Raw genomic sequence first — 27,954 nt, 5'->3', positions numbered from 1 at the left:
GGGTGTGGTGATCACAGCCCAGCACTTTAGGGAGTGGGTGACCACTGAGCTCAGGGGTGAGAGCTGCCAGCACCTGCCGTGGCCACTTAGCTGGGACCTGCAGGGACCTTGCGCGCCAACCAGGAGATGATGCCCCCTTGTCCTAGGAGATACCGCTGGTTCCCCACCCAGCCTGGATCCCAAGGGCGACATACAAGATATCTAACATAGCTCGCTTTTCCTATTTTCTTCATTCTTTTGAGCAAGATAGACATAAAGTCACCTCAACAGATCTAATAAGTGATTTTTAATCAGGGATAATAAACACACAAGATTATTTCATACAGTGAATTTTTTCAAAATTCTTCTCAGTGTTTTGAACGTAACCCTTTTTTCTGATTGGAGCCTCTCTTGGTGCCTGGTGCTGTCGGTATAGATTTCCCACTTCAGGTTCACAGTTGCCACTTGACAGATGAGAATCCTGTGGTTCAAAGAAGGAAAGGACTTTCCCCAGGGTCACACGTAAGGGTCACATCCCAGCCTGAGCACCCCTTACTGCAAAGTCGTCAGCATGTTGGAGGCTGGAGGGGGAACGAGGCAGGGCCGTGCGCACAAACGGTCAAATGCAGGCGCCCCCCTGACAGTCTTGTCTGGGCACAGGGTCCCTGCAGTCCCTGGGGCTCCTCACCCTGGAGGCAAGGAGATCACCCCAGGGGCCTCCACAGCTTGATCACAATGGACCTCTTTTTTGTTTTGGGGTTGCAGTGTGGAATCCTCAGATGTGAACTGGAAAAAGAAAAAAAGCGGAGGAATAAAAATCATTTGCCAATCAGAAATGAGAGACTTCTCAGCAATGGCTTTTATCACAGACCATGTCAATTCCTTGATTGACCAGTGGTTTCCTGGTAAGAGGATGTTCTTAAACCCAGTCTTTTCTCATGTTAATATTTCTTTATAAATTGGAGGGTGGGGTCCTTATTTGGGGAACAGGAATCTCACTAGGATTCAGCCCAAGGGCTCCAGAGGGGTCCTAATGGCCCTCTGGCAGAGTCTGACCCCAGGGGAGTCCAGCTGTGGGCATGGATGGGGCGCTGTGGGGAAGACATGAGCCCAGACGCCACAGGGCATGTGCAGGACTCAGCCCCTGGCTGCCCACAGTGTGTAGGAAGAAGACGAGCCCGGGTACCACGTGTGGTCCAAGAACACCCTTGCTGTGAGCCTCTCCCAGGTCTGGTTCATACAGGGTGGGCAGTGCTGCCGAGGCTGGGGTGGGGGGACCCACAGATGGAGAGTTAGCCCTTGTGCAGGCAGAGAGGGAAGGGAGTCACATCTGCCAAGGCCCCCATTCTCCTTCCCTGCCTGCTCCCCACCCTGAGCCACCCACACGGCCCTCTTCAGGTCCTTTGATCAGCTTCTTCATTGACAGTCCACCCAAAGAAAACACTTTTTGAAGTGAAGCTGTTGAGGTCCTGTTTGTTTGTCTGCCAGCATGCAGACCGATCCACAGGGCATTGTGCAGGGAGGAGACCTAGGGCAAAACCAGGCAGCCTTTTCCCCATGAGCCCTCAACCTCAGAAGGCGGGCGGCCACTCCTCCAGCCTCCCTGAGCTGGCTTCCTCGCCTGCATGCCAGCCCCACGTCCCGGGACAGCCTCAGCGGAAACGCTTGAGGCCCAGGGGCAGGGCGTGCTCCAGGCATCAGGGCCTGGGGTCCTTTGGATATCTACGGGAAGGGTGACCTACAAGAAAGAAGAGCTTAGAAAGGGGCCTGACAAAAGGCAGTTTAGTGTGTGAACTGCAGGAGCTGGGGAGTGCTTGGCCATCCAAGGGGAGCCGCAGGCCCCTATGAACCCCTCTGGGCCTTTTGTGGCCCCCCACCAACCAGTGAGGGCCTGACAGGGGGTCCATCAGACCATCACCTGAGGTGGGAAGGACTGGGCTGCGGGCCTGAGACAGGGCTGCCTAGAGACAGCGCCAGCTGGCAGGGTGGGTTACTCATGGGCCTGCTCATAGCAGATGTGCCCAGAAACTTCTAGGGGTCCACCTCCTGCCCTGCACAAAGCAGGCCACCAGCTCAGGTGCCTCCACAGAGCACTTTGGGAGGTGTTTCTTTGCATCTCCTTTCAGAGGTATGCAGAAATCTGTGTGTCTCCCACCTAAGGGAATCCGGGTAAAATGACTAGTTTGCCAATTATAATTTGTATTAATTTCCCCCCCGACCTTGCTCTTCCAGAAAAGATCATTGTAAGTGCAAGCCGTGTGTTTCTAATTTTAAGAATGGCTCCTTACTGGTTGTTGTTTGGCCATTGGAGCAAAGCATAGCTCAGACCCTGCCCACATCTCTGAGGACTGAGGATCACATCTCCAAAAAGGAACCCAAGTGTGCCAGTCATGTTTCAGCCACTCCCAAGGGTCCAGGCAAGGACAGACAGACCCAGTCCTATGAAAGACCCACTTGCCGGCCTATGAGCCGTCTCCCACTGTGTCCCTACATAGCCCTGACAGCCACGGAAAGTGATGGGACGCCACTCATGGAGCAGTACGTGCCCTGCCCGGTCTGCGAGACCTCCCGGGCGCAGCACACTGACCCCAGCGAGAAGTCGGAGGGCGTGCAGTACTTCGACATGGAAGACTGCGTGCTGACGGCCATCGAGCAGGACTTCATCTCCTGCCCCAGACACCCCGACCTCCCTGTGCCTCTCCAGGAGCTGGTCCCCGAGCTGTTCATGACTGACTTCCCGGCCAGGTACGACAGCGCGCCGCACTGCACAGCGGCCCCGCTTGGGTGGTAACAGCCGCTGCAGCCACTGGTTCCCACCCAATCTCAGGTGACTTGCAGGTCCCTTCCTGGGCCACCCAAAGGTCCCTACGCTGTCCTCATCCCGTTTTTGAGACCTAGCTGGTTAGAGCACTTGGAGGGTGGAGCCATTCTGGGACCCCACACTGTTCCGCTTGCATTAGCTGGAGCCCCCTTCCCGAGCTGACTCCCACTCTGATTCCTACTGAGCTGCCAGCTAAGCAATGGAAGGCAAACCCCCACCACGGTGTTTGAAAAGGGAGAGCGCCAGACTCCAGCTGCTTTTTCCTTCCTTGGCAAATGCTGACTCCTGGCTGCTGCCCTGAGGCTGGGCATTTGAATGCCCTGAATCTGCTCTTAGAGTTGAGCCTACCTACACTAATCTAAGATAATAACTGGGGAGAGAATGCCAGAGAAAACAGAAACCATGTTGTGGTCCCATCCAACAAAAAACAGTCACAAAATCTGAGCACTTGGGGAAAGGTGGCATCTTCTGTAGTCATGGAAACCAGAAGCCATGATTTGTTCTCCCTGGAGACAGTTGACATTGGTGGTTACCAACTTTTTTGAAGTTGTGACGTCCTATTGTTTTATCATTCAAAAGATTGCTATATCTGAGTTCTTTAAGGAAAATTAAACTTTTGGGAGGGGGGAGAATATTTGTATTCTCATTTTTCCAAATTGCACCCCCCATCCCAAGAAAATAGAAGTGGAGTACGCTAAGATATTGCAGAATTTGGGTTCTAAAGCATGCTTCTGGATGAATCTATTAAATTAAGAAATTGCTTTCTGCATACAGTCATTTCCCACCGTGGTTCTCTTCAACACCCCAATCCCTCATTGCTGGAAATATCAAACACCATTTTTCTGTAAAATGGCTTCCTTTATTGCTAATTCTTTAACTTGAGGTTATCACTTCCAGAGACCACATGCAGGTTTTATATATGGATGAATCAGATTTCTTAGCGGGGTGTCCAACTTGGCAGCCCCAGATTTTAGAATTGTCATCTATTTGATGAGCTTTGTTATGTTCTATGCCCTAACTGAATCTAGGCCATAGCATCTACTCCATGGAACCTGGAAAGCCAGATTGGTTATCCCTGTTAGTGCGGCTGTAATTGCAGGCTGTAGCATGGTTCTTACACTAAGGTACTTGGCCAGGAGTTAAAAAGACCAATCTGAACAGGATTCACAATCCAGCAGAGGTTCTCTGGAAACTTCGGCTGTGGCATATCCATGGCCCTGAAGCATCACACTCCCTGCCCTGAGAGTCTGGGTAGGCAGGGATGGGGAGCCCTGTCCCATGGCCCCGATTACAGGAGTCCTAACAGAAGGCCCCGAGGGATCCCCAGCCTTCCTGCTGCTCCCTGAGCCCATCTTAGGAGGCAGCCAAGCACCTAGGCTTCCTGAGCTGCTGGTTTGGGGTGGGAGGGCATTTGGAGAACAGCCCAGCCCGGCTCCCACTGCATCCCCCAGGGCTCCACTGCGTACAGCTGCGTCTGCTGGGTGTGATGCAGCTGAGCTGTGCGGAGTCTGAGCAGCTGCAGAATCTGTTCAAGGAAGACATGGGAAACAAGGGCAGGGGGTGGGGGCAGGCCTGTGGGGCCCCCTGGCACAGGCAGCTGATGAGGAACCCAGGTGACCCTCAGCAGAGCAGGGCAAGGCCCTGCAGTGTGGGGGCGTCAGGCCACCTTGCCCACCCTCTCTCCATCCCTGCCTTCCAGGAGTGAGTTGCAGCAGTTCCAAAAGCCCAGCAGAAACCTCTGATTGATTTAGGATTAGAACACACAGACCAGGGACCAGGCCTGAACGCCCTGCACTTGGGTGAAATCCTAGCCCTTGATTGTGGGGACACTGGTGGTGCTGATCAGAAGCTCTGCATGGCTGTTATGTAATTCTTTGCCTAATAAAAAGAAATGGGGAACAACTAACCTAGCAGTGAACAAATGCAGTTTGTCTGATGGATACTAGCTGCCAAAGCACAGAATGTTTTGGAGGAAAACATCCATGGGATTTTATTTCCATGCGGACAACTTTCAGAGGCTCTGCCTTGTACCGGTCACCATCTACACTGTGGGGCAATTCCTGCTATGCGCCCACTTCACGGAGGAGGAGACTGAGGCTTGTCCTCTGACCCCGTCGATAGCTGTGGACCATGACTCCTCCCAGCGGGACCAAATGACAAGCCCATCCTCCCATCCACCCAGCCTGGGAGCCGTTGCCCACCCCAGCAGGCCTCTCTGGAGGGCGGGGTAGCGGTTGGCGATGAACCATCTGACCCCCGCGCTGTTGCTGGCAGGCTTTTCCTGGAGAACAGCAAGCTGGAGCACAGTGAGGATGACAGCGCCGTCCTGGGCCAGGGCGGGAGTGGCACCGTCATCTACCGGGCCCGCTACCAAGGCCAACCTGCAGCTGTGAAGCGATTCCAGATCAAGAAATTCAAGAATTTCGCTAATGCCCCAGCAGGTAAACAGGGCTCTGCATCATTGCCTTTCAGACCTGTGTCCCTCAATTCAAACTTGGGGAGGCCTGAGGCCATTCACACAGGAGGAGGAAGGCGGGCGAGGCCAGCATGGGCCCCAGGGCAGCTCTGCTTTGTCCTGGCAGGACGTGGGGCAGGCCCAAGGGTCAGGCTGAGCAAGGCCTGGAAACTGCTTCTGGAGATAACTTTCCTGTCTAGGTGTGAGCCTTCCAGAGTGTGGGCCCTCCTTATTACAGTTTCCATCTGCTCCAAGGCTGGCATAGGCCTGGCACCTGGTGGGCACACATTCTGACCTCAGGTGGACCCCTCACCCCACAGGACCCTCCCAGCCATGTCTACTAAAGGAAGAAAGATGGGCTCTCTGGATGAATGGCTGGGAAGCCAGCATGGGGTGGCTTCTCCGCCACCCCGACCCCCAGGAAGGAAAGGACACTCTCTTGCCCGGGCACACATAGGTCCACAGATGGGAGGTTCAGAGATGGTCTCCACCCGGAGTGTGGCTGGGAGGCCTCCTCACCTCCAGTGGCTGTCTATCACATGTCACACTGCCCCGGCTAGGCCATCTTTATGATTATAGGGATGATTTATACTCTTGGTAGAAAAATTAGAATTGTAGAATGATACAAAGAAAACAGATCAGAAAGAAAGAGAAAATTGTAATTTCTGTGATGTGCACAAAAAAGCTAAGAGGCTTTATTGACAAACATTAGAGCCCAGAAAGATCCATAAAGTTGCTAGATGTGAGCTCACATCAGAATTCTGTGGCATCCCCATAGTCCGCAATGACCCGTTAGCTAATGTCCTCCATGGCAGCAATTAAACCAGAAGGTATTGAGGAATAATTCATATATATCATCACTTTAGTTCTCCTCTAAAGCCCAGCAGGGTGTGTGTGTGTGTGTGTGTGTGTGTGTGTGTGTGTGTGTGTGTGTGTGTGTGTGTGTGTCTAAGAAAGCTAATTCTAAAATGCATCTGAAACGACAAAAGCCCAAACACAGCTGAGCAAATTGTACAATAGAAGACACAGGAAGGAAGCCTGCCCAGCAAATGTCATGGCTTAAAGGCCTCGTCCTCCTGGGCATCCACAGGCCTGTCGAGGGAGCAGTTACAGCCCACATGTGGTGGGGGGGGAGCTGGCAGTTACAGAGGTAACATCATGAGTCACGGGAGAAGCTGACCATTCGCGAAAAGGAGGCCGAGACTTGGGTTAACTTTGATGCCACACTCGAAAATAAAGTCTTAATGGTCAAAGACCCAATGTGAAAAACAAAACTTTTTCACTTAAAAAACTAATTTGGCCAACACAATACATAGATCTGGCACAGCTGATGTACTGTGATTGCCAGGGTTTTTTTTCATGCTGTTTAAACCTCTTGATTTTAAAATTTGCACATGGGAAAGGGACAGATGAGGACACAAAAGGAAAAGCAGGGCCTGGTGGACCCTGCTTAGTGACCTCAGGGCCAGCCACGGCCTGGTGGGCAGCATCCTGCCCCTCCCCTTGATGGGAGGGGGCCCCTCAAGGGGACTCAGGCCACACCTCCCAGGGGGGGATGCGTTCTGGGGACAGTGGGAGAAGGTTACAGCAGGCTGGGATCCCCCGCCACTGCCCATAGGTCTTTCTCCTCTGGCCTGAGGTGATGTGTCACAGGCCCATGGCTGTGCCCCAGTTTCCTCTATGGCTGATGGAAGGGGGTGGTCCTCCCTTCCTGCAGAGGTCTGGCTTCAGGCTGGCAGAAAGGCAATCAGCAGTAAGCAACCCTCAGCAGCCTTTGGAATGACCATTTGGGACCTGGTTACATTCCAGACTGTTGCCTGAGCCAGGCTCCGGGTGATGCTCCAGGGACGCAGAATTGGAATAAAATACAACTGTGACCCTGCGGTAGCCAGCCGCAGCATAGAGCAAGGCTTCAAGGGGGACCTCTGGGTGACGGGCAGGGGCACATGCAGCCCCCATCAAGGGCACAGGAACTGCCCAGGGTGGCAGGACAAGCTTGGCACCTGAAGAGGGGTCTTGATGTCAGCCTGAGCCATGCCACCTTTGGGGGCCAAATTCCGTAGGATTATATTGTAACCCCTGGTATGTGGAGGGGCCCCTCGAGTCACCATGAGGCAGCTCAGAGTGTGGCAGGGACTCCCGCCTGAGTGGCCCTGGACGGGTGCCCTGGGTGGATCGCACAGGGCCCAGCAGGGCACCCGTGCTCTGTGTCCCGTGCCCTCCTGGCAGCACTGACAGCCGCTTTCCCTGCAGACACAGTGCTGAGGCACCTGCGGGCCATGGATGCCATGAAGAACTTCTCAGAGTTCCGGCAGGAGGCCAGCATGCTGCACGCCCTGCAGCACCCGTGCATCGTGTCGCTCATCGGCATCAGCATCCACCCGCTCTGCTTCGCCCTGGAGCTCGCCCCCCTGGGCAGCCTCAACACCGTGCTGTCTGAGAACGCCAAAGGTACCAGCCACACCCAGAACCTTCCCGGGGGGCTGCCGGGCCAGCCTGCCTGAGCCTCTGGGAGGCCCAAGAGCACCGGCCAGGCTGCACAGTGCCTGGGGAAGCCGTGGGTGGCCTGGGGGGGGCCCTGGGCTGGGCTCACCTGCCTGAGGCTCACGTGGCCGGCTCCCTGCACCGGGGAAGGTGCTTCACCAGGGCGAACCCTGTGCAGTGATGGAGGCCAGGCAGGACAAGCTCGCGGTTTGGAGTCAGACGGAATCACGCTCCCCGTCCTGGACGCTGTTTGAGTTTAGTCCCCGGAGGAGGATAGAGCCCCTCCAGAGGGCAGTGCAGAGAGAGCAATCACACGGGGCAGCCCCGGGAGGGCCCGAGAGGCAGCAGCCTGGCACCACGAGCCCACCGGCCACATAAATCTCTTCTTTAGCTGTAACACACCACACGTGTCCACCGTTGTTAAAACTCTGGGTCCTTGGGTTAGTTTTACCCTATCTATCTTATTTTTTATCAAAATTATAAGATAATCTGCCTTGAGAAATGGGTAATTAAATTCCAAAGAGCTGAGAGGGGGAGAGGTAACTATCTCTGGACTCAGGAAGAAGAAATGCAATTAAAAATCAATCATTTCTTCTCAGTGGAAGACATTTTTTTTAAATGAAGCTCTTAAACCTGCAAATCACCTCTAGACACAGTAGCAACGGGGCCTAAGATGAACTGGAGGCATATTTTATCTTTGCTCTTTTAGTAAAAACACCAATAATTCCAGGCTTGAAATCCCATGAGTGAATGCGGTCCCGACAAGCATTTCTATCCTAACTAATGTTTTACTCAAGGAGGTCATTCCCTGTCTCCTGTGGCACCCAGCTTGGAGACTGAGCAGATGTGTCAGTGGAATGTCAAGTATTTGGGGAAACAGAAGGTAAGAAAAGAAGACAGTTGTTATCATAATAGTTTGATGCTTTTTTCTTTGCAAAGATTCTTCCTTTATGCCCCTGGGACACATGCTCACCCAAAAAGTAGCCTACCAGATCGCCTCCGGCCTGGCCTATCTGCACAAGAAAAACATCATCTTCTGTGACCTGAAGTCAGACAACATCCTGGTCTGGTCTCTCGATGTCAAGGAGCCCATCAACATCAAGCTGTCCGACTACGGGATCTCACGGCAGTCATTTCACGAGGGCGCCCTTGGCGTAGAGGGCACTCCCGGCTACCAGGCCCCGGAGATCAGGCCTCGCATCGTGTATGATGAGAAGGTACCCACGTGGCCTACTGCTGGCCCTGGCCCAGCCCAACCCCACGGCAGGGAGCCCAGGCCCCGCACAAGGCCAGCCAGCCAGTCCTGGCGGCAGTGCAGCTCTCCCACCACACACACACCCACACACACTTCTTTCCCTCTCCCATGCTCAACCGAAAGGCTCTGGCTTCGAGTCACAGGGGCCTGTGCCCACCTCGTAGGATGTCCAGGTGGACCTTTTCATTTCAGGAGCAGTGCCTCAGCCTCAGAATTCTCAAACTTCGATTCAGAGGCACAGTGGAGGCTGTACACAGGGGACAGAGAGTGCAAGACAGAAACGGGTCTGGATTGGGGTCCCAACTCTGCCATTTAGATGTGTGAAATGGGGACAGAGTACTGTCCTTTAGGGGCTCATGAGGGGCAGACAAAGTAAGGATTGTAAAGGCTCCCAGCCCACAGGCGCTGACCGCAGGCATTGGCTGGATCAGACAGCAAAGACACCTAAGGCAGCAGCATCAAAACTGGGGGGAAGAGAGCAAATCGTGGCAGGACCAGCATGGCCTCCCCTGGCAGCCGCATGGCCAGCCTTGGCAGAGATGATAGCTAAATGCCAATCCTTTTCCCTGAAAGCTGTTGGGTAGATGCAGGCACACAGACAATTTAAAGCCACCTTACAATGCTCACACTGCCTCCAGGGCCAGCACTAGTCAGTCACCCGGCATTAAACTCCCCTGGTCTATAATTTCTTATTACTTAGTGATTTGCAGGTCAATCGTCAATTAATTGCTTTGAGAATGACCTAAGCATGTGTGGGTGAGCTCAGCACCTGTGCCTTTAACCAAAATAGAAAAGGCAAATCAGAGTGATAAATATAAGAGCTCCTTAGGAGTGGGTGACAGAAAAGGGACCTCGAAACTAAGATTATAACAGGAACCTTCACACTGAAAATTCTCAGGTCTAGCTCAGCCATCGTCCTGCTACAGAGTTACTTCTTGACTCTCTCCCTGCTGGGCCTTTTTATTAAAATTAGAAGAGTCAGCACACTGTGATCTGGGAGTCGGTCTTCTCTTTATGCTTTGCATGCACGGCTCTTCTAGTAGGAAGCGTGTTAAGCTGGGAGTCTGAGTTCTCCTGCCTTGTCTTCATACCAAAGGGTAAGGCCCGTGGCATCCTTGGAGCCCTGAACCAGGGTTTGACAGTTAGCAAGTTGTCAGTGTACATTTACTGGATGGATGGATGGATGGATGGATGGATGGATGGATGGATGGACAGAGGGATGGAAGGAAAGAAGTATGGGAGGAAATATGGGTAAATGGACAGAAAGACAGGCAGTCAGATGGATAAACATGCAGAAGGACAGGCCATCAGGTAGATGGATAAAAAGGTAGAACTGGAAGATAATAGACAAAGGGACGGAATGATGTTTGCACAGGTGGGGAGAAATGGACAGAATGGTGGATGGACTGATGATTACATCCCTCTACCAGGACCCATGTTTTCCTTTTCCAACTGTGTTTCCCTGCCCCTCCATCTCAGGGCCAGCTGGTGAAAAGCGCCGGGCCCAGGCAGGAGACCTGACTTGGCTTTCCTCTCCGCCCAGGTAGACATGTTCTCCTACGGAATGGTGCTCTATGAACTCCTGTCGGGACAGCGGCCCGCGCTGGGCCATCACCAGCTGCAGATTGCCAAGAAGCTCTCCAAGGGCATCCGCCCGGTTCTGGGGCAGCCAGAGGAGGTGCAGTTCCACCGACTCCAGGCCCTCATGATGGAGTGCTGGGACACGAAGCCCGAGAAGGTACCGGGGGGCATGGAGCCTGGGGGCTGGCACCTCCTGTCTCCATGGGGGAGGCTGTAGATCTCCAGAGTGCAGTGCACACACATGGCGGCCTGCCCACCCTTCATGGAGGGTCTAGAACAAACGGGGCAACCCTCCTCTGCTTACCTCTTCTAGAAAAAAATATTCAGTGCTCCATTACATCCAGTTCATTTTCTTTGTGTGTATGTCACTCTCAGGAAAAATGAACTTTATTTTCTTCCCCAATTTGTGTTACATGATCATGTAAATAAAGCATACCAACCCCTTTAGAGCAAGTCAGTCCCCATGTGAGAGCAGAGGGAACATAGCTCTTTTTAAAGTAATGGGGAGATCATTTGCTCATGAGAAGCGGGAGCCATATTATCATTTTCAAGCTGGCTGTTTTTGGAAGAAGGCAGCGGTTTCAAGGTTAAAACTCTTTTTTCAAATTAGACAATGCTAATTTAACATACTGGCAGTAAATGAGGTCTGAGAAACAGTCTTTACAAGATTATATGTCCCTGGGCATGAGGGTCAGGATATCAGAGTTTAGGCTAATGTAACCACCTGACTTCAAGATGCCCTGGATGACCCAGACACCTGGAAGTGTCTGTTCCTGGCGTGTGGAGTTGTTTCAGTTTCTTGTTTTGATTGGGTCCTGAATGGAACAGATTCCACTTCTGCTTTCTTGATTCATTGGTTTTGTGGACAGAATGGGTATCAGTCTGGTTGAAAGTGACCCTTGCTCACGGCCCTGGCGGCCTCTCTCCCTCAGCGACCACTGGCCCTTTCGGTGGTGAGCCAGATGAAGGACCCAACCTTCGCAGCCTTCATGTACCAGCTGCCCTGCGGGAAGCAGACGGCCTTCTTCTCGAGCCAGGGTCAGGAGTACACGGTGGTGTTCTGGGATGGGAAAGAGGAGTCCAGGTAACGTCCTGAGGCTAGTTATGCCCTGCTGGCATCAGAGTGGTGAGCGACTGTGGAATCGGGAGCAGTCTGGGATGACCATCATGAGAGACGTTTAGTGGACAGTGGGTTGCAAGACTCGTGGAATCCTCTCAAGAGAAACTGAGTCCACACATATTGACATACACATATAGCTTTGCATTAAGAGAAGCAAAGAAAAGGTGGAATCTGCTAGGCTTATGGGGCACGGGGGTCAAGGAAGGGTTTCGTTTTAAAATGGGAGCTATTTGAAGCTTGATGGCAGAGGTGGTAAATAATGCTGGGGGTCGGGGGAGAGGACAGGTTCTGGAGTGGAGCTGCTGAGCCATGAGGGGGGAGGTAACCTAGAGTCCAGTGGGAGGGCTGCCCTTAAACACGAATCTGTGCACCTTGCCTTCTAGTTGCATTACTTTTTCTCAGTGAAGTGGCAGGAAGGATGAGAGCATGGGGAGAGGTTTGGATTTTCAAGGAGAAAGAGAGAAGATGTGACATGGGCATTGAGGAGTGAGTCCAGGGCCATTGCAGCCCAGCACCCAGGCCCACTTGAGGTTGGAGGCATGCACTAGAAAGGGGACCCCTCAGTGCGGTAATGTGTCCATCCACAATGTTCTGCTGCCCAAGACTGCAAGACAGACAGACAACAGTTGGTTCTAAGCAGCACTGGGGTTTTGCCAGGAAGGAGAGGGAGTGGGGAGGTGAGGGTGTTTTCAAGGCAGCGGTTATAGAGATGGGCCATGGAACCTGAATGAGGCCGTCAAATGGCTGAGGAAACATGGACAAGCACCAGAGTAGAAAAATTGGGGAGAATAATGGTGGTAGGGAGAGTGAGCCAAAGAACTAAGAGGTGGTGGTCAGAGAGTAGATGCAGACGCTGAGTGGGTAGGAGTGGTACAGATGGTAGTAAAGGCAGTTTCCGGAGTATGGCCTTCAGACAGGGTGGGTGGGATAAAGTAGGGACAGGATATTTGAGGAACAAGCAGGGTTTCATAGGATGGAGAGGCCAGGGTTTTGGAAAGACAGCATCAAAGACTACAGTCTCCAAAAAACCACCTTGTATCAGATTCTTCAGTTGTGGCCACATTATATGGCCTCTCCCAACTACCTAGTGTGATGTGTTTAGAGGCAAGAGAGCATTCTGTGGCATGAAGAGTCTTCTAGTAAGCCTAACAGCAAACATTTGCAGGTGCTAAAATCTAAAAAGGATTGAAATGAAGCTAGAGACACAATGAGATCAATGGAAAGGACTTTGTCATTTTTCTTAGATCAGTTTTGGTGAGGTTTGCATCAGGTTATGTCACTGGGATTAAGTGCTCTGGCATAAGACATGCTCTAAGAAAGCATGCCCTCCCCCTAAAAAACATATATATATATATATATATATATATATATATATATATATATATATATGTAATTATACATTGATGGTAGTTATTTTAAGATATTGCTTAAAATTGTAGGATAAAGATAAGGACTAATTATATGTTCGTGTCATGCCCTGCAGTTGTGATATTCAGCATGTAAATATGAAAGATAGGTTAAATAAATAAAATCCTATAGTTCTGAATTTAAATAGGATGGACTCATGATGTATTTTATGTTTAAGAAACATGAAGTCCTATTTCCTAGCTCTGCCCCCTGAAAAGGCCTAGAAACAGGGACCAACAAAACTGAGCACCCTAAGAACCCAGAAGATGGTGTCTAAGTACCAAAGGGAACCAGGGCTTCTGGAGGAGTGGCTGACTCCAGGTCTGGGACAGGAAACAGGCCAGATGTTTCAGGATGCCTGCAGTGACTCATGAAGGTGTATTAAAGGGACTCAGGCAGGAGCCAACCTGAAGAGTTTCCCACTGGCCAAAGACAGGCCAATTGAGCATCAGTATGAATAACTGCAATGGATTGAGATGCATGAAATTGTTTAATGTGATGGATTTCTAAAGCTGCTTAATTGAAAAAGAAAACATCAGTGACTCCATTGGAGGCTCCTAGAGAACCAACACATTATTTTGAAAACTAGCATATCCAGAAATAATCAAGGTTTTATCCTGCCTTTCCTATGTAAAGCATACCCCAGGGTAACATAAGAGATGATAGGAGGAAGTTTGTCTTTTCAGGATAAATAAAGCTAGTAAATGAAGGCAGAATACTAAAAAGAGAATGTCAGCATTTTGCAATCTTTATTGAAATAGTGTATGTAGACAGTGATCACTAATGATCACCAGGAGTGAGAACTGAACATCATGTGCCTTTTAATGGAAAACCACACTCCCAGTGAGAAAATATTCCTGCCTAAAAAAAAATCACATGGAATCTGATCAAGACTGAGGATCAGATCAAGAGGCAGGGGAATGAGGTGGATGACACCCCTGCATGCAGGAACTCCATCAGACACTGCCAAGTACCTTCAGCACATAACCCGCTAGGGAAAAAAGAGGGGAGGGAAGCCTCTTGAAAGAGACTGAGAGACATAAAACCAGTGGAGGTGTTTATTTCACTGCTGACTCAAGCAAACTGTGAAAACAGTCATGAGAGATGCAGGGAAGTCTGCAGACTGGATATACATGCCATTAAGGAGTTAGTATCTCTTTTCTTAGGTGGAATCATACGTCTACAGTAAGTTTTTAATCATCTTTTAGAGATACATGCAGAAACATCTACAGATGAAAAGATATCTTGGGGATTTGCTTCATAAGAATCCCAGGAGCAGAGAAAGTGGGTGGAGATAATTCGACATGGTGATAATGAGGGGATGATAAGGCCCTAATCCCTGAAGCTGGGTGGTGAGCACTAGGTTTGACTTGCACACTATTTAAAAAAGAAGAAAGGAAGGAGGGCCTGAGGAAGGGATTGGTAACTGGTCCCTCCAGTTTGAATGGCAGCACAATGGTTTTCAAAATCTTTTATGAGTTCATCACAAAATCACAATGCTTCTGGTGGAATTTCACAGTCTCAGAAGACCAGGAAATATGGGCGTATTTTCTATCATGAAAATAAAGCATTTTTACTAATAAGGAGTGTCAGTGTACACAAAATAAAATTGAAATGCTCACCAGTATATACAAAAATGAACCAGAAAATATTTTAAACACATAGGAAAGTTTTTTATTTATTATCTTTTTATTTCAAGGGTTCTTACAAATCAGTGGAAAAAATACGTAACTTCTCAGTAGTAAAATAGGAAAGCAACAGAAGTATCACTTGAAAAAAGTAAACAAAGGACAATAAACATTTTTTAGCATTCAGATTTGCTAGTAATCAAAGAAATGTTAAGTCAACCTACAAAGTGTTTTTTTATTTTCTTGGCTTATCTTATTGGCAAAGCTTTTTGCTTTTTCAAAGATAATGATCTGCTGAGGGTGGGCTCTGCCTTACTGATGAGCATGTAAATTTGCACATCCCTGTAAAGAACAATCTGTTGATATGTCTCAAATGTCTCTGACATCCTGAGACCACTTGACCAGTAATTGCTCTTCTTGGAGCCTGACCAGTGGGTGCAGGGATGCTGGGGGCTCTCACCGCCTCTAAGATGAGCCCGGCTCTGCCCCCGAGGATGCGTTCCTTCACCTTCTCAGTCTTACAGCCTCTCCCAGCAGATCTGAGATGGTTCCACTCAGGCCTCTGTGTGACGTGGGAGGGTTTTAAAGTCTCACCACCAGCAAGCTCACCGGAAGGTGAGGGGGAGAAATTCTGTCCAGACACCCAAGGGCAGTGAGCTGTGAAGTAAGATGGGGAGGAAAATGAAATTATGGTGAATTAAGGAAGGAAAGGGGGTGGGCAAGGAGGGAGGATGCACAGAGGAACAGGACCCGCATAGACAGAACTCTTGTTGGAGGGAGTAGAGCTAGTTATCCTTTACGTTTCTCCATATTTTAAATTTTTCCCAAAGCTAAATGTAAATCTATTTATAATATCCTAGTTTTATTTTGTCAATGCATAGGAAAAGGATTGGGGGGAAAAAGTGGAAAAATACACCTTTGAAGAAAGTATTTGTTTGCTGATTCTTCACTCATCTCCACCATCTACAAATAGACGTTATTAGTCCATGATGGCAAGGGTTTCCAAAATTCGATGGCAGGAGAAACTTTCCATTGAGAACTGCTCTCCATGAACTTGACATACCCCCTCAGATGGGGGAACAAATCTGTGTGGCCTGGGTATGTAACTGACCCCACCTGGTGAGCCCACAGCTGTTCTCATCAATGACAGATGATGAGTTCTCAGAGCACTCGTGTGGGGGGCGTGAGTGGAGGAACCCATCTACTCTGAAGTCACCCAGCTTGTCTTTCATCTTGATTCTGTCTACTCTGCTATCGAGGGGCCCCCGTGATACAGGGGTGAGGCAGCTCTGGCCTGTGGAAGGGCAGGATATGGCTTTAGTGGAGGTACAGCCTCCCAGTGCCCCCTTCTTCACTCCGGGGGCAGCTTTTTGAACTCTGAAAAGTCACAGAAGAGAGTCTTTCTTCCCATTGGGAATGTTCTTTCATAGCCTGAATGGTCAAGCGTTACCAGGCAGACAGAAGGTGACTCTATCCAATGCCATGGATGGTTCTGGATGCATTGCATCCGGACCATTCATCCCTGACTTCAAGGTGGCGGGTGAGGCCCTAGTTGATGTCATCCTCTAAGGCTGCCACGGGCCAGGCTAGGATGAGGCAGGTGGCCGTGGCCACCAGGGGCTGACTGCACAATTGCTGCCAACTGTAGGAACTACACGGTGGTGAACACAGAGAAGGGCCTTCTGGAAGTGCAGCGGATGAGCTGTGCAGGGATGAAGCTGAGCTGCCAACTCAAGGTCCAGAGCTCTCTGTGGACGGCCACCGAGGTAACCACCCCCACACAGGCTCTCGTCAAGGCAGACAGCACGGGTGCCGTCCCTGGGGGGCCAGACTGAGCGAATAAAGATACAGGGCACCCAGGTACATTTGCATGTCAGATAACCGCAGCTGATACCTGTGAGTCCACCCCAGCAGTGCCAGCAGCTCCATGAACCAGCCTCACTCTGCCTTGTCCCTGGCTGGAGACTGGGAATTCGTGTGTGTGTTAAGTATCAGGTGCAGGATCCCAGAAGGACGAGAAACCAGTAGGTTGGCAAAGTGACTGGGTTCCTTATAATTCTGCTGGGTCTACACAGCAGATCTCCTCAGCCTTCATATCAAAGAAGTCAGCAGAAGGTCCTGAGAGCTGTCTTCTGAGAAATCCAGGGAGGAAGACCCTGCAATGAATACTCAGGCTACTAGTGTGTGGGAGGCGGGTCCATAATATATTAACGCAACTTCACCAGATGGCAGTTTGGAAGTTTGGTTGAGAGATGCATTAGAAATCTGAAAAATATTCATGCCGTGTAAGCCTCACTGATTTCAGTTTTAAGAATTTGTTCTAAAGAAATAACCAAGACACACACAGAGAAGGACAGACAGACATGTCTGTAAGAATGCTCATCCCAGTACAATTCATAGTAGTGAGCACTTGGAAGCAGACTAAACATCCAACGACAGATCAGCCGAGTCGTGGTACATCTAAGAGATGACAGTGCTGGGGGTTAAATCATGGCTCCCTTGAGGACTGGGTGGGACAGGACCTCGTCTCAGCCAGAGGAAAGAGGGAAGAGCAGGGCTGTGTGGTCCCACCTGTGTCAGCAGCTTGTACACACACACAACCACGCGCAGGAAATTGAATCTGGGCCTCTAATCCCAATGGTTTCCTCTGGGTAATTGATTATGGGTGGTTTTACCTTTCTTCTTTAGACTATTCTGTAGTTTTCAGAGTTTCTGCAAAGAATAGGAATACAAAATCAACCAACCAGAAAGCCTCAATACCTGTCGCTCTCTAAGGCTGGCAGGGTCCTGGAGGCAGAGCGTGCCCCCATGGGAAACGCAGGTGCCTCCCAACGCATCTCTCACATGGGCCGTCTGCCTCCGCAGGACCAGAAGATCTACATCTACAGCCTGAGGGGCATGTGTCCCTTAAACACACCCCAGCGGGCTCTGGACACCCCAGCTATTGTCACCTGCTTCTTGGCAGTGCCTGTTTTAAAAAAGGTGAGGTGAGGGGATGGGGGGTGTCTGATTCTCCCTGCCCCGCTGCAGGGTGGGTATGAGCAAGCTGGGAGCAAAGCCACGTGCCCTCAGGCCACCAAGCCCAGGTCAGGTCACAGCCTTGGAGAGACAGGCCATCAATAGAGCCCAGAGCCCATGCGACCGGTAATACTAAGGGCTGGACGGGAAGTTTGTACTCCACATGCAAATGCCATGGCCCCAGACTAGCGTGAAATGCCCTTCTTGGAGCGAAGGGTGTAAAGGAGCAGCTGCTGTGTGCCCCCCACCTTCTGATAGCGCCACAGGGAGCTGCTTCCCACCCGCCAGGGCCAGCGCTTCCCCACAGCCACCCAGTCCCCAGGCCCCAGCAGGCCCTGCCCCCACCCCTGTGGGGCAGCTGCCCTCCTCCCTTCCAGAGTGCCCACTGTCAGTCCCAGACCTGGGTCCCCCCAGCCAGTGTGACCCTGAGGACTCAGGTCCTCCACCTCCAAGCCCCTGCCTCTCTCAAATGAAACCGAGTGGTCCCCTCCCAGCGCAGGCTGGGCAGCTGTGCCGCCCCTTGGAGTCAGAGCCGGTGTTTCTGTGCGGCCAGCCGATGAGGCCCCGCAGCGGCCGGCCTCTCGCTCCCCACCGGCCCCAGCGCTCACACAGCTCTTGCAGCATATCTGTTATTCAGCTCTCCAGGCCCAGGGCTGTGACCTGTGCTTGGAGCAGCCGCCCCACCCTCACGCAGCCCCTCAGCACTATCCCCGGCCTCTCTGGCCTCCAGTCCAGGCACCTCCGGGAGGCTCCTGCCTGTTGCTGCCTGCTGGCAGCAAGCGCTCCAGGTGTCATGCTTGCTGTTGCTTTGTTAAAACGCGTTGGCCGTCACCATGCAGTTCCAGCTCTCCCGTTTGTAAAGGGGGTAAGAAGAGACTATGGAAGCTCTCTGGCATAACGCACTCAGAGTTCTGGGCCCGTCCACTTGGGTAAATGGGAGCATTATTATTACTCCCTGGCAGTCAGGAAACACATGCTCTTCTCTCCACCCTACTACAGTTTAATTTCTTTAAAAAAAAAAGTCTGAAATCAACCTTAGAGTCCTTTATGACTGTGGCCACATGGGCGAGGCTGGGCAGCTCAGGGCCAGAGCGCGGGGGAACACGACACAAAGCGTTATTTAAGGTCACTGCTGGCCAGAGCCCCCGAGCCAGGGCACCACCGCCCGCACGACCGGACGGAATAAAGCCGGCTCTGTGCGGGGCCTCCCCGCCAGGGTGCCTGCCCCTCGGAGGCCGGTGGCCGCGGACAGCAGACCCCTGCGTTCTTGCACGCGCGCGCTCACACCCCACACCCAGCGGGGACCTGGGGCTCACGGCCCGGCTGGGGCTCAGAGCGGCGGCTCAGAGAGACATTGCTCCCGTTCGCTTTGGCTGCCTTCTCCCCTAAAACCCTGAAGATGGATTTTGATAAGTGTTCTCAGGGTTCATCGGCCTTGCTGTCAAGCTAGAGGCTGGTTTTCTCATTACCTGGACAGCCCGGCCTCCCGAGTTCCCAAGCTCCTCCAGCTCCCAGCAAGGGGACTTTCTGCCGCTCACCCTTGCTGGTCCAAAGCCTGGATTCCCTCCGTCCTGGCTCCGGCTTTGTTCCCAGCTCTTCCCTCCAGGGCCTCCTCCCACCCCCGCAGCCCCATCGGGGCGTCTGTACCCAGCTCCACGCAGATGCTGTGGGGAGGCAGGGAGCTGTGGGCCCAGCGTCTGGCACTGTCCCGGCAACTTCGGCCTCTGCCTGCTGAACTCTGCTGGGTGTGGAAGAGCGCGTGCTACACGCGGGGGTGGAGGGCGACCCAAGGCCCCGTGAATATCAGCCGGGCCACGGGTGTTTCGGTAGACATGGTAAACCGGGTGTGGCACAGTACCCAAGGTCTTCCACAAGAGACTGAGTGGTGATTTATTTGAGAATTAGTTGGCGCATATTGTCTAATGGAGCAGAAAACTGGGTGGAGTCACAGAGATGAATGAGACTCAGCCCTTCCCCGTGCCAGGCAAGCAGGGGGTAGGGTGGGGGCAGTGGTGGGCACTCAGAGCCAGGCTTGCTCTCGTGGCGGCAGGCAGGAGGCAGCGAGCACACCCACATGGTGCCCACAGCTGCTGTCACGTGCGTAGGCAGGCAGAGTGGAGGTGGCTCTTCTGGCCCTGAGCACACCTCGTCTGGGAGCACACCCAGAGCCCCTGCTGGTGGCCCTGCCCTTTTAGAAGACTGGCTCCCCCAGGGCATGCTGCTGGAGCGCTGGTGCCCCCCGGGGTATGTGCAGAGAGGGGTCTTGCACCCGCCCTGTTTCTGCCCTCGAGTGCATGAGAAGGAAGTGCCTCACGTGTTCCTGCCTTCTCCCAGCAGAACTCCTACCTGGTGCTGGCAGGCCTGGCTGATGGGCTCGTGGCCGTGTTTCCCGTAGTGCGGGGCACCCCAGACGATAGCTGCTCCTACCTGTGCTCACACACAGCCAACAGGTCAAAGTTCAACATCCCAGATGAAGATGCACGGCAGAACCCCTACCCAGTGAAGGCCATGGAGGTGGTCAACAGCGGGTCTGAGGTCTGGTACAGCAACGGGCCAGGCCTACTGGTCATTGACTGTGTGGCCCTGGAGATCAGCAGGCGGCTGGAGCCCTACTTAGCCCCTTCGGCAGTCACCTCGGTCGTGTGCAGCTCAGAGTGCAGGGGTGAGGAGGTCGTCTGGTGCCTGGATGACCGGGCCAACTCCTTGGTGATGTACCATTCAGCCACCTACCAGCTGTGTGCCCGGTACTTCTGCGGGGATCCCAGCCCCCTCAGGGACATGTTTCCTGTGTGGCCATTGGGCCCAGAGCCCCCAGGCAGCCACACGGCCATCCCGAAGGAACCTGAGGGGGACGCCATCACAGACGTGAGCATCATGTACAGCGAGGAGCTGGGCGTGCAGATCCTGACCCACCAGGACTCGCTGACCGACTACTGCTCCATGTCCTCCTACTCCTCATCCCCGCCCCACCGGGCCACTGTGTCCTCCTCAAGCCTGCCCTGCTCCCCGGCAAGCTCTTCCGGCGTGCCCTTCTCCACCGACTGCGAGGACTCCGACAGGCTGCGCGAGTCCACCGCAGGCGCCGACAGGTCTGAGCACGACCTCGGCCCCGTGGACGGGGAGGCTTTCGGCCAGCACCTGCAGGCCGTGAAGATCCTAGCCGTGAGAGATGTCATCTGGGTCCCCAGGTAGGTTTCCCGGCAGTGGGGTGCCGTCCTGTGCTGCCTGCTGCTCTCACAGTGGGGGAGAGGTAGGAGAGCTTGCAGGTACTCTGGTACTCCGGGGGTCACCAGGAGCAGTCCCCTTATTATGCAATCTGGAAGGATCTGTCTCCCAAATCTAGGAAGGGCTGCACTAAAGCTCAGTCTGCCTGTGAGAGAGCTGGGGTTCCACAAAGGAGAGCCACGGTCAGCTGCAATTAGGCTTCCTCCTGGGAAAGGCCTTTCTGCCCAGCCTCGGGGCTCCCAGTAACTCAATCCACATGCAGAAGCAGGGCACCTGTGCCATGACTTTCTGCACGCATTTCCCCTGGAGAGCACAGCCCGGAGAAAGCGCTTCCCCTTCTCGGTTTTGCTTTCTTAGGCGTGGTGGAGATGTTATCGTCATTGGCCTGGAGAAGGATGCGGGTGCCCAGCGGGGCCGAGTCATCGCCGTCTTAAAAGCCCGTGAGCTGACTCCGTGGGGGTAAGACCAAGGGCACCTCCTTTAGGCCCTGGGCTGCAGCATGGGAAACCCGGGCCCCACTGCCACACCCCTGCACAATGGCCTCCCCCGCTTCTGTCCTCCACAAATAAACATTGCATCCACCAACATGGCCGTGAGACAGAGCAGGAACGAGATGGGGTCCTTCAGGCCGCTCCTAGGGGCTCAGCAAAGCCTCACTCAGGCATCAGCCTCTTGTCACGGCTGCCTGTCTCTGGGGTACCCAGTACACCTGGGGGCCAAGTGCCCTGTCTGGGGTATGTCTTCAAGGCCAGAGTTCAGCTGCAACTGAAACGGGGAGGCAGGTGACTCACTGTCCTTCCTGCCAAGAGAGAGCCATTCCTGAGGTGCCCCAGCTGCCCATACCTTAACCACAGCTCCGCCCGCCTGGGGAACAGGGGTTCTGCCAGAAGGCAGGGCAGACTCCACTGTGTCAATTCTGGACAGGACAGTATATACAGACACAGTCTGCATGGCTATGGAGATGAGTGGCTGACACGGGCTGGTGTCCCCAGAGTCCCCTGCAGCCGGCAGCGTCTACACCCTCACTTTGTCTACTGGGTCTCATGTATAAATCTCCCTTATGAAGAAATCCCACTCGGCCTGTTTCCTCTGGAGCAGGACAGTGACAGAGGAAACGTCTGCAGCACTTCCCCTCCCTTCTGTACCAGCATCGAGATTTCTCAGTGAGTCACCAGGGCAGCGACCCTGGCCCTGCCAGTGATTCCAGCAACAAGACCTGGGTTTGCTGCTGAGCCCTGACTGAGTGTGTGTGTGGCAGCCTTGGGCTCCAGGAGTTCCCAGATGGCAGGTTTCTGGGGAAGCAGGCAGGTCTGTAGATCCCAGGGCTATTGACCTCAGAGCACCCACCATTAGTGTCCTGGAATTTTTCCTACTGTTTTTCTTATTTAGCTCCCAAAGGCAAGTTTACCAGGAACCAGGCACACTTGCTGTAGGGAGAAAGCAGCCCAGGCAGAACGCTGTCACCTGAGCCCACCACCTTTTTGTGGCACATCTGAGATGTTGATTCCCTTGGCAAACAGCTAACAAGCGCCCGTGATATGCAAGGCCCTGAGGGTGCTGGAGATCCCTAGACATCCTGGTTTATGTCTGGCCTCCGTGCCAGGCAGGGTGCGCAGGGCACCAAGGGAGGAGGTGCCAGGCAGTGAGCGCTGGGAAGTGGGCTGCACAGCCTGGCACGGGCCCAGAAGGAACCTTCTGGTGTGAATACAGATCCTGCAGAGCCATCCACAGCCTCAAAAATGTACATACTTAAGACAAGTTGGAGTAGGTTTTCTGCCTACTGTATTACCCTGTATTTCCTAAATTTCTGGAAACTTAGAATGGGATAAGAATCATGCCTGAGCTGACTGGCAAGGGAATTGCATTAAAGCTTAAAATCCATCATGGACCACTGAAAAGCAGGAATGAGAGTCAATGGTATTTTCTGGAGACTTAGGGGTCTCAGTCCACTGACAGTGGCTACCTGCCCTGATTGCCTCAGTGGCCTTCCAAGGAGTCAGTGCCTTACAGACAATCCCCTTGGACAGAAAGTGATGTCCTTGGCCCTTCTGCAGACTTTGAAAGCCTCTGCTCACAGTCTGGACCCCCAGGGAGAAGCAGGGCATCAGAGCACAGCAGTGGTGCCAAGCTGGGGTACACCGGTAGCCCCCTAGCCAGGCTCTTGAGAAGGTGCAGAGTGACAGTCACAGCTCCACCCCAGTGGGGACCCCTTCTCAGAGCCCCTCTCTCTGCAGGGTGCTGGTGGATGCGGCTGTGGTGGCAAAGGACACAGTTGTGTGCGGCTTTGAGAACGAAAACACAGAGTGGTGCCTGGCTGTCTGGCGCGGCTGGGGCACCAGGGAGTTTGCTATTTTCTACCAGTCCTGTGAGGAGCTGGGTCGGCTGGAGGCCTGCATGCGCAAGAGAAGGTAATTCCTATGGGATGATGGGCAGGCGGAGCTGACCACCTCCGTCCAGCAGCCTGACTCCTCCGCCTGCAACACTTTGAGGACCCAGAAGATGGACTGGCTTCTCCCCGGGACTGCTGGCAGCTAAGAAGTGCCGAGAAGTCACCACCCTGGAGGTGGTTTGCGGGTCGTCTGGCTCTCCAGCACCTGGAGACCCACATCTCCTCAGTGCTGGTTGTACAGCCCAAGAGAAGACGGTGGGGAGAAACTCCCCTGCCTCCTCTATCTACTTCCAGGAGCAGGGGAGGGGACCCCATTCTGAGCTAGGTCACACGATGGGGGGCTGGGCCTTCCTAAATAACGGGCCTGCCCATTTTCCTCCCCAGGTCTGGGATGGAATTACACTAGAGGCTTTCACATGGGGAGCAGTTCGGGGCAGAGTGGGAGTTGAGCTGTGACCCCTGCCCCTTCCCTCCGTGGCCCCCAGGCTCTCAGCACACTTCATAAGCTCCTGAGTCCCCAGGGCCGGGGCCCTGCTCGGGCAAGCTGAGATCGGATGTCTCCTGCTCAGGAAAGCCTCTCTGTGAGAAACCCCCAGAAGGACCCTGAGCGAGGAGCATTGCCCAATCCAGGAATGAATGAGTTCCTTGAAGTGATGCAGCCAGAAAGCCAAGAGCCAGCACCATGCTAAGAGCACCGACTCAGCCTTCACATTCTCGTCCCACCAACAAAAGGAAGGGGAAACACAATCATCAGGACTTGAGAAAGGGCCTTGTGTTTACGGCTTTGTAAAATAAACTTGGACGCAGCTGGAGCACAAACCCTGTTTGTTTGCACATAATAATCTTGTTTATCACTTTGACAAATTAAGTAATATCTGAGTGGTTAGGCCTCTGGTTGTGAAATCACATCATATGGGGCTTATATCAAATTATGTACTTGCTAAACATTTACTACAGACATGTACAGCAGAGTATAAAAAGTGAAACTGTTAAAGGGATTTATGGGTGCAACAGCGAGAATTTTTATAAATTAATGTGCACACACGCATGCACTCACATACACGCATACCTACATCGTTAACAGAGAGTGACTTTTTGAGGCTGCTTAACCCAGAACGGGAGTTTGAATATGAGATCATACTCCAAAGTTGTTGACCTTTTTCTAAAATTAAATTATAAAAATCAACCTTAAAAAAAATCAACTTTAAGATTTGCTGAGGAGTGCGGGCAAATGTGATTCTTTTTATCTGAAAATAAACAGATTCTCTCAAGAATGAAGTCATGCCTCCGTCTGTAGAGAGCTTGTAATAACCACAGGCCCCACCCCACCCAGGCCCACTCACTGCCCTGGCGGAATGGCAGCCCCTCCCAGGTCCACAGCTGCCCCGTGCAGGCCACCCCCCTGCACTTCACAGCAGAGACGGCTGCTCCCTCAGTCTCCTCACTTCCTGTTACCGGCCTGAGCACTGAGTGTCGCGGAGGGGGCGCTGACGGCCCCTTACCACCATTCTCACCCTGGCCCCTCAGCAGGGCCTGATGTCACCTCTCTCCCTTTCTTCTCATCCAGCACCCCACCGCTGCCCAGTTAACCTCCCAGTGCAAACTGGGTCCCGTCCTTCCCCTGCCCCAGACCTGTGCCCCACATCCCCTGCAGCCAGCCTGCTATGCTGACACTCAGGGTCCCCACGATCCAGCCCTGACCCTCCTGTCCCACCTCACCTCCTGTTCCCAAGCAGAGCCCAGGCCTGGGCCCAAGCTTCTGGAAGGAGAGGCTAGGTGTTCAGCCCATGGCCTAACAGAGCCAGCTTAGGGAACCTCTTCACAAAAGCTAGAAACCAGTAATGAACTTGACCACATAAAAATTAGAAACGTAAAGGAAAACACTGCCACAAAAATCAAAAGGTGGACAGTCAACTGGGGAAAAAAAATATGTATGACAAATGAAAAGCAAATAGCTAATTTACCTTGTATACAAAAAGTTCGTACCTGTCAATAAGAAAGAGGAAAACAGGTAGAGGACCTACCACTCAACCTCACCCAACAGTGAGGAAATGGTCATGGAGACATCAAGTAAGTACCCGTGTGCTGTACCTCCAAGGGGGTGCCCTGCGAGAGTGTCCTGAGGGGTGCCCAGGAGCGTGGTCCCTGAGGGGAGAACGGGACTGGGACAAAGCAGTAGACCCTTTGTTTATACTTTATACCTTTCTGCGCCATTTGAATTGTATATAAGCCTCTTTATGAAAGTAAGCCAGGCTGGGAGGGACTCCCCTGGGCCCCAGGAAGGACGCCCCTTGGCCTTAGTGTCCAGAAGTTCCCCTGTGCTATCCTCCTTGGGGGCACTTGATCTCCATGGAGGATGTCAGTTCCCAGGGGCAGGGCCAATAATGTCACATCCATGTGACCCTGTGGCATGGCTCAACCAGAAGCTACCTGGCTGTCCGTATGCAAGCAGAGTCCCAGGCTGAGGTGGGCGTCCACAGCAAGGGGATGGGGGTGAAAGGCAGGGCACAGACATCCACAGTCAATGGGCTCTGACCCGTTTCTACCCTTGCCCTGGTTTTTAGAGCATGTGCAGCCAGCTGCAGGGCCAGGAGTCCTCCCCCAGCAGATGGCCCCCAGCCCCCTCCCCCCCACCACCCTGCACCTGGGAAGCAGCAGGCTCTCCAATGCCTGCTCACCAGCTGGGCTGCCACCACCTTCCGGGGCTGCTGATCGCGCAGACCTCCAGAGTGTCTACAGTGCCCCCGTCTGGGGGTGCGCCAGAGCCCACCTCTCTGCAGGGCACCTCCTGCTTTCCCTGCTGTTTCTCCTGCAGAGAGCATTTGCTGAACCCCAACACACAGAACCTTCCCACCAAGACTCAGAGAACCAGCAAATGTAAAACCCCACCAGATGCCAGCAGGCTGCTGCCCTGGAAGGAGCCTCATCTGGCGTGTCAGGGCCCGGGCCTTCAAGCCCTCCATCCCTAGGTACCTGTCAGTATTTCCCGTCCTGGGAAGAATGGAGAAGTGTGGGAAGCAATGGGGGTGGGCAGTTGCACCAGCACTTGGAGAATCACTGGCAGCACCTGCCCGCTGCCCCCTGTCTGCTCAGTGCCAGACACCACCTTTGTTGGTGCATCATTTCCCAGCCTCCCCCACAGGGAGGGGTGGTCCTGGGACTGAGCTCAGCCAGGGGTGGCAGCAGGTGGCTGAGTAGGGCTTCAGGGAAGTGCCATCAAAGGGCTTTCTCAAAGGGAACCCCTTTGAGCCCTCCCTTGCCCCCACGGTCCTCACTAGATCATGAGGGCGGAGTTCCCCTGGACAGAGAGGACCCTGGGATGGCGACAGGCAGGCAGCCCTCCATGCCAGGCCTGGCTGCTAACCCTGTCGTTACCTCGTGGACTAGGAAACCACTTCCTTGTCCGAGCCGGTATTTTCCAGCTCTCCAGTACTAGCAGCCAAATGCACTGCCTGAATGTTTGGATACATTTCCCACCAGCCTAACCGGAGCCCGGAGAGCCAACAAGTGATGCTCCCAAGCTGGCCCCAATAGGCTTCTGTTCAAGCCCGGGCACAGAGACCTGAGCAGCTATGGATCGGATCTTCCTGGGGCTGGTGCTGCCCCAAGGGCTTACTTCTGCATCCTGCAGGCTGGGCACAGCAGAGTGTGCGGTTCTTTTCCTGAGAGCAGCCACAGTCACACAGGGGTCCAGAGTTGCAGGCTCGCCACCCAAAGGGCAGCGTTGACATCCTACACACCCTCAGCCAGGACAATCTACCCCGCCTCTGTGGCCCTGGTTTCTCCTTCATCAAATGACAGCAGTTCTTAGACCACCAGGATCGGTGAGGACCCTGAGAGCCCCCATACGTGATCACCCCAGCCCAGGCCTGTGCTCTCTCCCTGTGCCCAGGCCATGGCCCCCATGCCCCCCTGCCTGGGGAGAGCACCCAGGGGGATGCACAGCCCTCTCTGAGAACCACTTGGAGGAAACACAAGTGATCTGTTCCTGTGAAATAGCCCAGCTTTAAAAATAAATCTCCCTTCTTTTTTTTTTCTGAAATATAGGGAAGACTTTTACTAACATCTTGAGAATTGAGTTAAGGTGTCGCACATATAATGATAACGGAAACTGATGTATTAGTGAAAGAAGATGATAGGAATGTTAAGGGGTTCCCATTTTGGAACACATTTTTTTTAAAAACGTAATAAGAATACAAACAAAATAAATGTCCACTTTGCCATCTGTGATTTGCATCTTCCTCTAGGATGTCACCAGTGCTCCGGGCCTGTGGTCGGGCCGCATTCCTGGGTTCACTGTCTTTAGGGGAGGCCCCAGGACTCTTTCAGGCACAGGGGAGGCGAGGGGAGCGGGCACCCATCACCCGGGCGAGAGCCCTGGATTGCCTGCAGTGACACTCCAGCATGCCCTCTCTCTGACTCCAGCACCTGCGTCCACCAGCCAGCGTCCTGAGAGGGGATGCAAACATCCCACCATGGACACCGAGCAACAGCAAAAAGTGAGCCCTGTGGCTGGGGCCACTGCAATATGGAGGTTGTTACCCAAGTTTGTTGCTCGGGTTACCTGAGTTTGTTACACTCAGCCATCCTGG

The 27,954-nt window shown here is 53.1% G+C and overlaps 1 protein-coding gene across 6 annotated transcripts in view; it reads left to right on the top strand.

The window, feature by feature from the left end:
- Window positions 1–24,181, top strand: part of LRRK1 (leucine rich repeat kinase 1) — a 115,828-nt gene extending 91,647 nt beyond the window's left edge. For all 6 annotated transcript variants that reach the window (XM_057494763.1, XM_057494762.1, XM_057494766.1 and 3 more), the window contains 12 exons: window positions 745–884; window positions 2,475–2,724; window positions 5,075–5,241; window positions 7,509–7,706; window positions 8,679–8,956; window positions 10,538–10,732; window positions 11,508–11,659; window positions 16,379–16,496; window positions 17,596–17,712; window positions 20,086–20,936; window positions 21,331–21,432; window positions 23,208–24,181. In XM_057494763.1, the coding sequence (XP_057350746.1) occupies window positions 745–884; window positions 2,475–2,724; window positions 5,075–5,241; window positions 7,509–7,706; window positions 8,679–8,956; window positions 10,538–10,732; window positions 11,508–11,659; window positions 16,379–16,496; window positions 17,596–17,712; window positions 20,086–20,936; window positions 21,331–21,432; window positions 23,208–23,385 (2,746 nt within the window). In that variant the 3' untranslated portion in view covers window positions 23,386–24,181. The remainder of the gene's footprint in view (window positions 1–744; window positions 885–2,474; window positions 2,725–5,074; window positions 5,242–7,508; window positions 7,707–8,678; window positions 8,957–10,537; window positions 10,733–11,507; window positions 11,660–16,378; window positions 16,497–17,595; window positions 17,713–20,085; window positions 20,937–21,330; window positions 21,433–23,207) is intronic.
- Window positions 24,182–27,954: the final 3,773 nt, after the last annotated feature.

This window comes from Manis pentadactyla, chromosome 18 (genome assembly GCF_030020395.1).
Source record: "Manis pentadactyla isolate mManPen7 chromosome 18, mManPen7.hap1, whole genome shotgun sequence".
NCBI lineage: Eukaryota > Metazoa > Chordata > Mammalia > Pholidota > Manidae > Manis > Manis pentadactyla.
The sequence above is the reverse complement of the archived record's forward strand: the minus strand, read 5'-3'. Positions and strand labels throughout refer to the sequence as shown.